Consider the following 13,940-nt stretch of genomic DNA (forward strand, 5'->3'; position numbering starts at 1 on the left):
GTGGTTCCTATTTTTCTACTTGCATTTTTTGAACTGCTAGGTTGGCAGAAGCTAGGACAAGTAACGGGAGCTCACTAGAGATTCGAACCACCCAACTACTGACCTTTCTGATTGACAAGCTCAGTGTCTTAGCCACTGAGCCACCGCGTCCCTTTTCAAACCTTTACAAGACACCTAAAAAGTGTGCGGCCTTTTATCTCTACTATCCACTTGGATTCCTCTCTAAAAAAAAGAATACTTTTGGTTACTTTGCACTTGATAATCTCTCCAAACCCAACCTTTTGATTCGTACCTATCCACCAGCTATTGCTTGGGAACTTCCATTTGACCTTAGAAACATTTTGTCAGGATATTCATGAACTGGAATAGGACATAGCAACATGTCAGCCATTGGGGACTGGCTGGAATAGGACATGGTAACAAGGTCAGCCAATGTATAGGCATGGCAACTGAGTCAGCCAACGGGAACTATTTGGTGACTGAGAGCCATTCCAGATGGCTCGGAGCCTGGGCATGGCTTACCTATGAAGCTCTGAATCTGTGCAAGAGAACTAGTCTAGTCTGCTTTCTGAATTGAAACTGAAAACCAACCTCTCCTGTGTTTTGCTTGTAACGACTACCACGTTGGAAGAATCCACTATTGGTATTGTACATTTACTCATGTGTTATTATGTGTATAAAGAAGTTAATGAATCCTGCTGACTCAGTCACCTGTATGTGCTTTCTGGATTTGATTTCTGCAGCAAACTTACACATTTGGTCTGAAGAGGATGGGATGTGGGAGAAATCACAAGGCATCGACATCCAAGAAACTTCTTCAGCTTCTTCAGAGCTGAAGAAGCTTCTTGGATGAGAAGCGAAACATCTTTAAAGAAAAAACAAGAAACTCCAGTTGCCTCTTGAAAAAGCACCTTTGGGACAACCATGACCTGGAGGACTGAGAATCTCCATAGACATTAGCAAATATGCTTTAACAAATAAACATGGAATTAACTTTTAATGAAAACATCCATGTAGTATAGTTGGCAACAATGTGGAAGTAATTTGCTGTTGTCTCTTTCTGGTTGTGTTTTATTACTTCCCAGTAGGGCCTACAGCCCAAGAACATATTGATGATGTTCTATCTAAGGATTAACCAAGTCCAACTGTTTTTTTGCCCCCTGCAATCAGTCCAGCTTGATTAGACATTAGCTGGGTTTATCAAAGAACGTATCTGCTGGGCTATCAAAATTGGTCCTACACATCACCTACTCAGTCTCCACTCCAGTTCATGCATATATTTGTTTATTCACATATTTCAATGCATCTGAAGGCATCAAGGTGTGGCTGTTGACTCTTAAAACCAAGGAGTGATGCTACATTTTGTCTTTGAGTTTCTCCAGATAGTTCCTGATCTGTTTCGATTCTCCCAGGTTCATATCTTGGCAAACCCATTTAATGTCATCTTCATTGCAATTGAGGATGGAATTGACTGTGGGGCAACCATCATCAGGAGGGATGGTGGTGAATGTGGTAAACTTGACCCGCTTCCGCTTGGAGGCGGGCGAATGCAGAGGATTTTCCTGCTTCAGGTCCCTGATTTGCTTGTCTCCCAATTGAATTTTGGGACTGCTTTGACTCGGGAGTTTTTTTGGCGTGCCAACGAGGAGTTGACTGCCCATGTCAAAGCCTATCCCTTGGTCTATGATCGTGGTGCATTCATCCGGCGGAGGTGAGACATCTGCTGGGTTGTCCAACAGCTCCATTTCATTCCCAAGCCACACCCAGTCATGAGAGTGGTTCATGGAGGTCTGCCCTTCCATGGGAAGCTGCTTGTGACGATACTTCAATGTGAAGGTGGCACAGTTGATTAGGAAGACCAGAATGGCGAGGCAGAAGACTCCTAACAGGGCATACATCCCTGTCTCCAAGTCACTGAGACCTCTAGGTGTCTCAACCAGGTCGCTGTCCTTCATGCCATTATTGCTTTGGGGAAGATCGATCTGAGCCGGGAAGTTGGTGAAGTCAATCGGGATGTTCTGGAGTAGACCTTCATCTGAAAGTTTATCTCCTTCGGGGATACTTTTGAAGACTTTGTTTTTGGTTGTAGACTTGGCTGTCACACCGTTCTTCCTTGCAGGACCTTCTTCTCGTTCAGCAGAAGAGCTTCTATAATATTGTCCTTCCTGGCCATGGTGGTCTTGGTCCAACACCTTCTGCCTCCGGTCACTGGCATGGTTTTCAATTTCCTCAGCACTGTAATCCCCAAGACTATGGGGGTTGCCATCGTTCTGGCCAAACTTGACTTTGATGTTTCCATTGCCAATTGCTAGGATACTCTTCCGCTTGGACTTCTGGCAAGATTCAGAGATCATCATATCGACTTTGACCAAGAGGCCTTCTCCTTCCCCTTCTGCTACCACCACTGGCCATTTGACCGCAGAGCTCTGATGGGCCGTAACAACCGATTCATCAAGTGAGGAGGCAGAGAGGGAAAAGTCTCTGGGGTCATAGATGTCCAGTGGGGTCACAGCACCATCACTGAATTGGATCCAGGAGCTCACCATGGCCTCCTAGCAGAAAACAAAAGGAAATAGTTAAAACAAGGTCAAACGCCTTCTGCCTTCTGAGATGTCAGTTGAACAGCTCGCTAGTTTTCATGGAAAATGGACCAGTGAAAAAGAAAACACATTGCATGTGTTAAGTCTTTGACATAGTCCAGACAGGAAGCAGACTCTACCTTGGCAAAATAAAAAATAGAGTACAACCACATGACTTTCTAAATCAGTTGTCAAGTGCCTGAATTGCAATGTTGTAACCGCAGAGATAATGTGACGTCTTACAGATACAGATTAACAGAGTTGGAAGGGAGCTTGTAGGTCATCTAGTCCAACCCCCACCGCCCAAGCAGGAGACCCTACACCATTTCTGACTGAGGGCAGTCCAATCTCTACTTGAAAGCTTCCAGTGATGAAGCTCCCACAACACCCAAAGGCAACTTCTGTTCCATTGGCGGATTGCTCTCACTGTTAGAAATTTTTTCCTTATTTCCAGGTCGACTCTCTCCTTGATCAGTTTCCATCCATTATACCTTGTCTGGCCTTGGAAAATAGCTTGACCATCCCTCCTCTCTATGACAGTCCCTCAAATATTGGAAGACTGCTCTCCTGTCTCCCCTGGTCCTTCTCTTCACTAGACTAGCCATGCCAGTTCCTGCAACTGTCCATCATATGTTTTAGCCTCCAGTCCCCTAGTCATCTTCTCTGCACTCTTTCAAGAGTCTCAACATCTTCTTTATAGTGTGGTTACCAAAACTGGATGCAGTACTCTAGGTGTGGTCTTACTAAGGCTTTATGGAGCCTCCCTTGATCTTGACTGAAACCCTCTGTTAATGCAATTTAGGATTGCATTGGTTTTATGAATTGTGACTCAACTGTTTGGGACCCAACTAAATTCAAGTTCAGAATAGAGAAGGAAGGGACCTTCGAGGTCTCCTAGTCCAATTCCTGCTCTAGCAGAAGACCCTGTACCATTTGAGACAAGTGACTGTCCAGTCTTTTCTTAAAAACCTCCTGTGATGGAGTACTCACAACTTCTGAAGGTGAACTGTTCCACTGGTTCACCGGCCTCACTGTGAGGAAGTTTCTCCTTAATTCCAGGTTTTGGAATTATTGCTATTGATTAATAATTAATAATTATTACAGTTGAATCCCACTTACTACTGGGACCCAACTGCTTCTGAGGTCTCTTAACTTCAGATCACCACTAAACAGACAGTTGGAAAGTCAAGGACTTCCCTTATGTATGTTTCCCAAGTTACTATCCGTAACTCTTATTTTCTCAAGTTGTTATTCCATTCTAGCTTTGAGGTTCATGAATCTGGTGAAAGCCTACTGACTTTTCTTTCTTTTTTTAAAATTATAACAATTATAGGGACACAGTGGCTCAGTGGCTAAGACACTGAACTTATCGATCAGTTTGACGGCTTGAATCCCTAGCGCCGCATAATGGAGTGAGCTCCCATTACTTGTCCCAGCTTCTGCCAACCTAGCAGTTTGAAAGCATGTAAAAATGCAAGTAGAAAAATAAGGAACAACTGGGACGGGAAAGTGCCTTCGGGGTTTAGTCATGCTGGCCACATGACCACAGAGATGTCTTTGGACAGCGCTGGCTCTTTGGCTTTGGAACAGGAATGAACATCACCTCCTAGAGTCTAGAATGACTAGGACATACGGTATGTGTGAGGGGAACCTTTACCTTTATCTTACTTATAATTATAAAAGAAGATTCATATTTTACTTATACATAACAATAATCTTTCTTCATCTAATTTCTGCCTCTCATCTCTAACCATTGATAAAACCTGTTCTATGTTGAATACTCTGTATCTCCTTTATCTTTTCTTTTCAATGTCAATCTATCCATCTCTGCACAGTCCAATATTTTCCAAGCTATGTTTTCATCTGGTGGGGTGTTCTCGTTTTCCCCAATATTGTGCAAGTACAATTCTCACTGCTGTCAATACATGTGTCATTAAGTGTCTAGTCGCTTAACCATAACTTTCTGGGATTATACCTAACAAAAATATTTCTGGCTTTAAATCTGTAATGCTGCACAATCATCTTTTCCAGCCGTGGGTGTATTTTCGTCTAATATTTTCTTTCTTTCATACATGTCCACCACATGTGATACTAAGCACCCGGAATCTGATTGCGTTTCCAACATTTGGTGGACATATTTTTAAACATTTTGGCTAGTCTTGCTGGTATCAAGTGCCACCTACAGAACATTTTATAAAGATTTTCCTTATATGCAGCAGCCATTGTCATTTTGTAATTTCTCTCTCAAAGTTTTTGCCATTTATCTAATTCTATGGTATAGCCAAACATTTTGGCCCATACTATCAGTGTTGTTTTTTTTACTTGTTCTAGAAACTTTTCAAGGAGATGGTTGTTTCCTGACATAAATCAGCTGTAAAGGGAAGGAGAAATAGAGTGCCTCTTTACAGGGCTGGAATGCTTAATCAATAGGACTGATCAATAAATCTGATACTTTTTAAGCAATGCAGAAGGGAGCCATTCAGTTTAATGGTCTTCAAGGATTATTATACCTTCCAGGTAGGAAATAGCCAGAGGGGGGGAAAATCTCTTCTAAGAGGATTTGTCCCTTGATGCAAACATCATTTAAACATGAGAATGGTCTTTTCTTTTTTGGAACAATTGGTACAAATGTATACCCATTTAGCTTAAAAGGTTTTACCACTGCCTTGGGAAGAACATGCCTGGACCTCTGTGGGATATTTGTGAAGAAGTAAGCTTTTAGAGGGGGACATAAAGTAAGAAGGCGTAATGACTCTCCCCATTTGAGGAACAGTTTCATTGCTCCATCCTGTCGTGGGCTGCCAGTGGCCAGCAGAGCTGGCAGGAGATTCGTACAGTGAGGAGGCTGGGGAGGAACTTGGGCCAGTCCTGGAGTCTGGGGAAGGCTCTGATGAGGGCTCTGGGTCGGAGGCAGAGAGGGGGCCAGGGCCATCTGACTGTTATCAGCTGCCTTTAGAGTCAGGCATCAGTGGGGCAGAAGAACAGCTGGAGCCTGTTCCCAGTGTGCGCATGCACAGAGTTGCCAGATGAAGGGAACAGCTAAAGAACAGGGGTTTACTTGGGAGTAAGGCCACAGGTGGACAATGAAGGCCCCTCCCAGAGGAAATAAAAGAGGAGTGAAAGGGGAGTGGAGTTTGCAGGAGACCATTAGTTTACTTCATTAGTTCGTGACTCTCTGAGACTCCTTGCCAAGTTTTGCAGATCTCGGCCTGGCAGCTCTCCAAGCCAGATAAGGTCTGTGACTGTAAATCCTTCCCTGAAAGACTTTGCTGGATGTGAATGAGCAGAATTCACAGTAAATTAATAAAAGGGTTTTTTGTCAGGACAAGGAGTTTGCTTCCTGTTCTTGGGTAGCCTAGATCAGAATACATCCCTCCGTATCTTTTTGATGATAAGGACTGGTGGGTTAAAGATGAAGTGAGATTCTGGAGACATAGGTGTAATGACTCAGAAAAATCCAAAATGCTCTACCTGTTTGTGAGTGTGAAGCAAGTCTTGAGCTATGGTGGTAGCCACGAAAGCTTGATGACTAGCTGTGCTGGGCTGAAGGACCAGGGACAACCCAGCTACTAGTTGGATTCCCATATCGGTGATGGTCACCTTGTCGTCCAACACCATCACAGTTTTCTCAGCCAAGATGGAGTCAGATAGTGGAGAAAGGACCTTTGGGAGTCAACAAAGAGATCCTCTTAGGAACATTAGAAGAGAAGAGAAGAGAAGAGAAGAGAAGAGAAGAGAAGAGAAGAGAAGAGAAGAGAAGAGGAATAGAATGGAATGGGAATGGGAATAGGAAGAGAAGAGGAAGATGAAGAGGAAGAGGAAGAGGAAGGAATAGTAATAGGAGTAGAATAGAATAGAAGATTAGGAATAGGAAGAGAAATCAGGATAGGACAGGGCAGGGCAGAGCAGAGAGGAGCAGAATAGTGTACACAAAGACAAGATACATTTGTCACAAATCATAAGTGCATGTGCGGGACTCGGATGGCTGCCTGGCTTCTCGTTCCACAGAAGCCAGTGCTAAATACAGAAGATTTCTAGAGCCTCCGGAGTCCATTTACAACAACAACAAAGCCCCCTGGTAGGGCTTGGTCCCAGGAATTTTGTAAGGGCCAGCATTTCATCGGTAGCTGCCTGTGGCTGTCCCCCTGAGCAGCGGAACTGCGGCGGCTTGGAACGGCGATTTGCGGCGTGAGGGAGAAGATGGCGGCGCGGCGCTGCTGATCTCAGCGTTGTGTAACTCTTCGGCGCTCCCTCTCTCCCTGCCTGCTGTGACGGGTTTGAGTGGTGCGGTGAGCTTGGGGGCTCAGTTCTTGCCATCTTGAAGGTGGGGGTCATCAGAAACTCGCTGGAGATCGTCGGGAGCGGTGGATTGGGCGGCCGGCTGTATTTTGCCGCCGCCGTAGCCCCCCCCCCTGGACCCCCCCCCCCCGTTCTACTCTGCTCGCCCTGCTGCCAGCTGCCTTGTTTGTCCTGTGGTCCTCCGGGGAAAAAAAAAGAAAAGAAATCTGGCCGCTTGTCTGTTCGGCTGGGGATTGAATGGAGGACGGAGGACGGAGCCCTGAGCAGCTTTATTGTCATTCTGCGCTCCCAATCCGAGGAGAAAAGAGGCCTGGACGCCCCTTCCTCTCCCCATCTTCTGGCCCCCTTATCATCATAGCCGCCTCAGACATTGCTCCTTTGTCGCTCCCCCCAGTTATTGGGGAACCTTATTTTACCTTCTCCTTAATTGCTTATTAGGAACAATAGATGATGGCAGCTGTAGGGACGAGGCCTTGGTACCAAGAAAACTGGTGCTCTCTCCCTCTGCCTTGAGCAGCTGGGGCCAGCTTCAGACTTTGGCCCACCGGACTATGGACCTTATATAACTCCAGGAAAGAGACTTCCTTCCACGTGGTCTGCTGATCTCCTCTGGGACCTTAAGGGGAATAAGACTGAACAGATTCTATCTATAAACATCAGGCATTTTTGCCTTGCCCTTCTCCACGTGCGACTGCCTTGTACATCATTGACTTCTGGCCTTCCAGCTGTGGACTTTCCTCTGGGACATAGAAGAGGGAGAAGAGCGGAGCAGCTCCCTCCTCATTTCTTACACCATTGTCTGATAGCGCACTATCGCAGTGCTCCGTAATTTTTAACTGGTATGGTGAGTGCATGGGACTTGCTTGTGATTGAATGAATGATCCCACTTTTATTATCCCATTTTATTGTATTTTATGTGTTTTAATTACCATGTGGGGACTGTCTGAGTGAACAAATGAGTGTGTTTGATTCGGAGGGCCTGCCGGGGAACGCGGGAGCCATAGGGGTGGTTGAGGGAACCACGGACACGGGAGTGGGCCGGAGCATTACGGTCGTAACAGGGAGGGGCAGATACGGCGGGGACTTTAGGGCTGGCCATTACCGGGGAAGGAGGGCTCGCTACGTCACAGAGATCCCTCCTTCCGGCCCTATGAGTCCCACTCCAAGGCCAGATGGTGCGAGTAATCAGGACCCTGGTCTCAGGCTGTTGTCGCTAAATGCCAGGTCTGTAGTTCACAAGGCTCCCCTCGTCCGGGACTTAATTTTAGATGAGAGGGCAGACCTGGCATGTATTACTGAAACCTGGCTGGGCCCGGAGGGAGGAGTCCCCCTCGTAGCGATGTGCCCAGAAGGTTTTCAGGTGCTCCATCAGCCGAGAGCCCAGGGAAAGGGTGGAGGTGTGGCTATTGTTATCCGAGAGTCTCTAGTACCTCGTAGGATCCCTGCTCCGGAGCTTGTCGGGTGTGAGTCCCTGCTGGTGAAGTTGGACCTCAAGGGTCAAGTGGGTTTGCTGTTAACGTACCTGCCTCCCAACAGCGTTGCAGCAGCCCTCCCCTCACTCCTCGAGTCGGTAGCCGAGCTGGCAATTGAGTTCCCCAGGCTTATGGTTCTGGGGGATTTCAATTTGCCTTCGCTCGGTGAACACTCGGATGGAGCGCAGGAGTTCATGGCTTCCATGACAGCCATGGGCTTGACCCAAGTAATTCGGGGCCCAACCCACTCAGCGGGTCACATGCTCGACCTCGTATTTCTCTCGGAGCAGTGGACTTGTGATCTTGGTCTGAGGGGTAGTGAGATCATACCCCTGTCGTGGTCAGACCACTGCCTACTGAGGCTTGACTTTCGGAGACCAAACCTCCACTGTAGGGAGGAGGAACCGACCAGGTGGTTCCGCCCCAGGCGACTTATGGACCCCTTGAGGTTCCAGACGGAGCTTGGGGTTATTCCTGATACTCTCACCCACAGTCCGGTGGAGACTCTGGTTGCTGCCTGGAACTCGGCAGCGATGGAGTCTCTTAACCGGATTGCGCCACTGCGGCCACTCTGAGGCAGTGGATCCAGGAGGCCCCCTTGGTTTACCGAGGAACTCCGGGAGAGGAAGCGCCGGAAGAGACGCCTAGAGCACTTATGGAGATCCAACAAATCCGAATCGAGCCGAGCACTCCTAACATCGTGCGTCAAGGAATACATCAGGGCAATTAGGACGGCGAAAAGAACTTACATTGCCACCTTGATCGCCTCCGCTGAGTCCCGCCCAGCCGCCCTGTTTAGGATAACCCGTTCCCTCCTAAATAGGAGGGACACGGGGGACCCCCTGCAGGGCAGGGCTGAGGATTACGTCCAGTTCTTAGCGGACAAAGTTGCTCGGTTTCGGCCGGAGTTGGACTCCGATCCTGCAGATCCAGCCGAGGCACAAGAGGATAATCTGGCAGACCATCGCTGGGTTGAGTTTCAGGATGTTGCCCCAGAGGACGTGGACAAGGCCATGAGAGCTGTGAGTGCCTCCACATGTGTACTGGACCCGTGCCCCTCCTGGCTGGTTGTTAACAGCAGGGAGGTGACACGGGGCTGGATCCAGGCGGTTGTTACCACCTCCCTTCGGGAGGGGGTCTTTCCCCCCGCACTTAAGGCGGTGGTGGTGAGACCCCTCCTGAAGAAACCATCTTTGGATCCAGCCGTTCTTAACAATTATCGTCCAGTCTCCAACCTCCCCTTTGTGGGGAAGGTTGTTGAGAAGGTGGTGGCCTTTCAGCTCCAGCGGTCCTTGGAGGAAGCCAGCTATCTTGACCCATTCCAGTCCGGCTTCAGGCCTGGCTACAGCACAGAAACCGCTTTGGTCACATTGACCGATGACCTCTGGTTAGCCAGGGACAGAGGCTACGCCTCTATCCTGGTTCTCCTTGACCTCTCGGCGGCTTTCGATACCATCGACCATGGTATCCTTCTGCGACGACTGCGGGAGGTGGGGGTGGGAGGCACTGTTTTGCAGTGGTTCTCCTCTTACCTCTCGGACAGGTCGCAGTTGGTGTTAGTTGGAGGGCAGAGATCGACCCCTAGGCCCCTAACATATGGGGTGCCGCAGGGTTCGGTCCTGTCCCCCCTGCTTTTCAACATCTACATGAAACCGCTGGGCGAGATCATTCGGCGGCACGGGATAAAATACCAGCAGTATGCGGACGATACCCAGTTGTATCTGTCCGCCCCGTGCAAACTCAATGAAGCGGTGGACATGATGAACCAGGGACTTGAAGCTGTTAGGGACTGGATGAGGGCTAACAAACTCGTGCTCAACCCAGATAAGACCGAATGGCTGTTGTGTTTCCCTCCCACCAATTTGGCAAGTATTCCATCTCTCAGGCTGGGGGGTCAAATTTTACACCCCTCAGATAGGGTCCGCAACTTGGGAGTCCTCCTGGACCCACAGCTGACTTTCGAACATCATTTGTCAGCTGTGACCAGGGGGGCATTTGCCCAGGTTCGCCTGGTACACCAGTTGCGCCCCTACCTGAATCGGGAGGCTCTCACAACAGTCACTCGAGCCCTTGTGACCTCTAGGCTGGAATACTGCAATGTGCTCTACATGGGGCAGCCTTTGAAGAGTATTCGGCGACTTCAGCTAGTCCAGAATGCGGCCGCGCGAGCGATTGTGGGTGCACCTCGTTTCACCCACATAACACCTATCCTCCGCGAGCTGCACTGGCTACCTGTCGATCTCCGGGTACGCTTCAAGGTGCTACTTGTCACCCATAAAGCCCTTCATGGTAGTGGATCTGGGTACTTGAGAGACCGCCTACTGCCAATTACCTCCACGCGACCTATTAGATCTCACCGATTAGGCCTCCTCCGAGTTCCATCTGCCGGTCAGTGCCGACTGGCAACTACGCGGAGGAGAGCCTTCTCGGTAGCAGCTCCGACCCTATGGAACGATCTCCCCATGGAGATTCGGACCCTCACCACCCTCCAGACCTTCCGCACAGCCCTCAGAATCTGGCTATCCCGTCAGGCCTGGGACTAAGATTGTAACCCGCCCGAATGGTATGAATGTTGTTTTTTTTTAATTATGTATTGTCTTATATGTCCAAAAGTTTGTCTTTCTCCCCCCTTCCCTTTTTAAGTTGTGAGCCGCCCTGAGTCCCCCCAGGGAAAAGGGCGGCATATAAATAAACTCAATACCAATACCAATACCAATAAGCGACAACACTTAATGATAGTCACAGGGTACAAATAAGCAATCAAATCATATTAGGAAACAATCCATATAAATCGTAAGGATACAAGCAACAAAGTCACAGTCCTGCAGTCATAAGTGGAAGGAGGTGGGTGATGGGAACGATGAGAAGATTAATAGTAATAGTAATGCAGACTTAGTAAATTTCCAAGTTTCACTGTCCCTTTCTCTCAAATATCTTTATAGAATGGAATATCAAGGCAGGAATGTTCTACCAACGTGATAGACTCACCTGGACCATTGTCATGCCAACTTCCTGCCCAACCAGAACCTTGCCTCCTTGTAACTGGGCCACGTGAGGTTTCTCAAGCTTCATGAAGTCCGTCACCAAATCTGTTATGTCCATCTGCCAGTCGGAGCCCAACAAATAGGACAGCTGCCCTGATGGGCTGGCATCTTCCGCCACAAACTGAGTGAGGACCCGCACCATGGCATGCTGGTACTGGAGGGTGCAGCCTCTTCCCTTCCGCTCATCTTCATCTTCATCCTCACTGTCTCGCGTCAATCTGAAAAATTAGCATTTAGAGACGAACTTCATGCTTAATGTGTTCAATATGCACACGACACTTCAAAACTGCCATGGCTTCGTCTTCAAAGAAGATGCCCTTGTAGGGAGATTCTCTATAGTCAATGGGAATCTCTCTGCTGATTGGAGAGGACAATGCATCGTTGGCTCATGGACTAATCTCCAATGAAGGCTTCCTCTAAGGGAGAATTTGCAATTACCCTGAACCAAATATATTTGTTTATTGACTTCTTAAATGGAATTGCCCATATGTTATCCTCCCCCCAATCATTATATAAACTACATTAGAGAGAGAGAGGGAGGGAGGGAGGAGGAGGGGGAAGGGAGAGAGAGAAAGAGGGAGGGAGAGGGAGAAATATGATAGATGGATGATAGATGGATGATAGATAGATAGATAGATAGATAGATAGATAGATAGAGATAGATAGATAGATGATAGATGATAGATAGATAGATAGATAGATAGATAGATGATAGATGATAGATAGATAGATAGATAGATAGATAGATAGATAGATAGATAGATAGATAGATAGATAGATGATAGATAGATAGATAGATAGATAGATAGATGAATGATGGATGATGGATAATAGATATTAGACAGGTAGATTATAGATGGATGGATGAATGAATGAATGGCTGGATGGATGGATAACAGATGATAGATAGGTAAATGATAGATGGATGGATGGATGGATGATGGATAATAGATGTTAGACAGGTAGATGATAGATGGATGGATGGATGGACAGATAGATGATGGATGGATAGATGGATGGATAATAGATGATAGATAGACAGGATGATGATAGATAGGTACATAGGTAGGTACAGTACATAGATAGATGATAGACAGACAGATAAACAGATAAATATACACATAGATAGAAGATAGAGATAAACAGATAGATGATGGAGGTAGGTAGGTAGGTAGGTAGGTAGGTAGGTAGGTAGGTAGGTAGATAGTAGGTAGGTAGATGATAGAGATAGAGGAGAGACACATATTTCAGAAAGTCCCATGATCAAGTGACAGCTTGATGCTTGATTTTCCCTGAACCCAATCCAACTCTAACCACTGCACCAGGTCCTCTGGAATTGGGGGGAAAACTGAGGTGGATCACCCTAGGGAATCTATTCCTTTTCCGGTCACCTTGGTGAACTCCTCTCCCCTATCTACTGAAAGAAGGGAAAGAAGCAGAACAGTAGGTTGAAAAAGAAGGTGCCATAGAAACAGAAGTCTGTTGTACTTAGATCGAAGCCACAAATCTCAAGCCAACCAACAAAACCCACCTCTGGTTGGAAACAATGGGGACTCTCCAACCTTTGATCTGGTTCAGCTCCGTGTCGGACACGTCGATCTGAAGAGGCAGGCGGGGGACCCAAACCGTAAGCCGCAGGGGAGCACTGAGATACTGGTAGGTGAAGTTCACCACAGCATTCACCTTCCCTTTCATCTCTTTGCCGTTGACAAAAACATAGTCACATCGATCAGAGACCTAGAAAAGAATGAAACGAGGAAGAGGTCAAGATAGAATCAGGGGATGTCGCTGAGTGGATGATTGCCATGGATTGGCCATCTTTGGAGGAGATCTTTGGTGCCACATCTGGAATTTTGAGAGCCAGGGTAGGTACTTGGCATTTGGTATGATCAGACCATGCCCATTTAGCTTTTCGGGCCTGGGCCTTCAGTGAGGCTCAATGATTTCACTGGAAATACATATGACACAATGTGCATGGTTGCAAAGTTTTTGGCAACATTTTTGACACTTTTAAGAACTGTTATGATGGCAATGTTATCACAGAGTCTCTTTGGCAACCATCTCTCTCTCTCTCTCTCTCTCTCTCCCTCTCTCCCTCTCTCTCTCTCTCTCCCCATCCATCCATCCATCCATCCATCCAGCCATCTAGCTGTAGCTTTCTGTCATCTATCTTCTCTCTTGTATCATCTCTCTCTCTCTCTCTCTCTCTCTCTCTCTCTCTCTCTCTCTCTTTATCTAGCATCTATCTATCTATCTATCTATCTATCTATCTATCTATCTATCTATCTATCTATCTAATCAGTATCCTTTGTTTCTTTGAATGATTTTTATCTATCAACAATATATATTATGTATAATTATCTGACTGTCTGTCTGTATCTGTCTGTCTATCTGTCTATCTATCTAATCACTCTGTATTCTTTGTTTCTTTCAATGATTTTTATCTATCAACAATGATATCTATCTATTATGTATAACTATCTGACTGTCTGTCTGTCTCTATATCTATCTATCTATCTATCTATCTATCTATCTATCTATCTATC

At 46.9% G+C, this 13,940-nt stretch overlaps 1 protein-coding gene across 1 annotated transcript; it reads right to left on the minus strand.

The window, feature by feature from the left end:
* Positions 1-1,194: 1,194 nt before the first annotated feature.
* Positions 1,195-13,204, minus strand: LOC148048891 (transmembrane protein 132C-like). Its single transcript, XM_087705815.1, has 4 exons — positions 12,926-13,204; positions 11,339-11,612; positions 6,051-6,242; positions 1,195-2,552 (listed from the first exon to the last, which is right to left on the minus strand). Exons 1-4 carry the CDS (start codon positions 13,087-13,089, stop codon positions 1,356-1,358), a joined length of 1,827 nt encoding a protein of 608 aa, XP_087561941.1. The 5' UTR covers positions 13,090-13,204; the 3' UTR covers positions 1,195-1,355.
* Between the last annotated feature and the right edge of the window lie 736 nt (positions 13,205-13,940).

This window comes from Thamnophis sirtalis, unplaced genomic scaffold, assembly GCF_051295495.1.
Source record: "Thamnophis sirtalis isolate CommonGarterSnake01/CBP01778 unplaced genomic scaffold, rThaSir2_p1.2 scaffold_2, whole genome shotgun sequence".
In the NCBI taxonomy this organism is placed as follows: Eukaryota; Metazoa; Chordata; class Lepidosauria; order Squamata; family Natricidae; genus Thamnophis; species Thamnophis sirtalis.

Bases quoted from the DNA above. Each gene is read 5' to 3' on its own strand.
- LOC148048891 (XM_087705815.1), bottom strand. From the start codon at position 13,089: ATGAAAGGGAAGGTGAATGCTGTGGTGAACTTCACCTACCAGTATCTC. The intron at 11,613-12,925 runs GTGGGTTTTGTT...CTAATTTTTCAG, and splicing joins CCCATTGTTTCCAACCAGAG to ATTGACGCGAGACAGTGAGG. The intron at 2,553-6,050 runs GTAGAGCATTTT...GTTTTCTGCTAG, and splicing joins TGCTTCACACTCACAAACAG to GAGGCCATGGTGAGCTCCTG.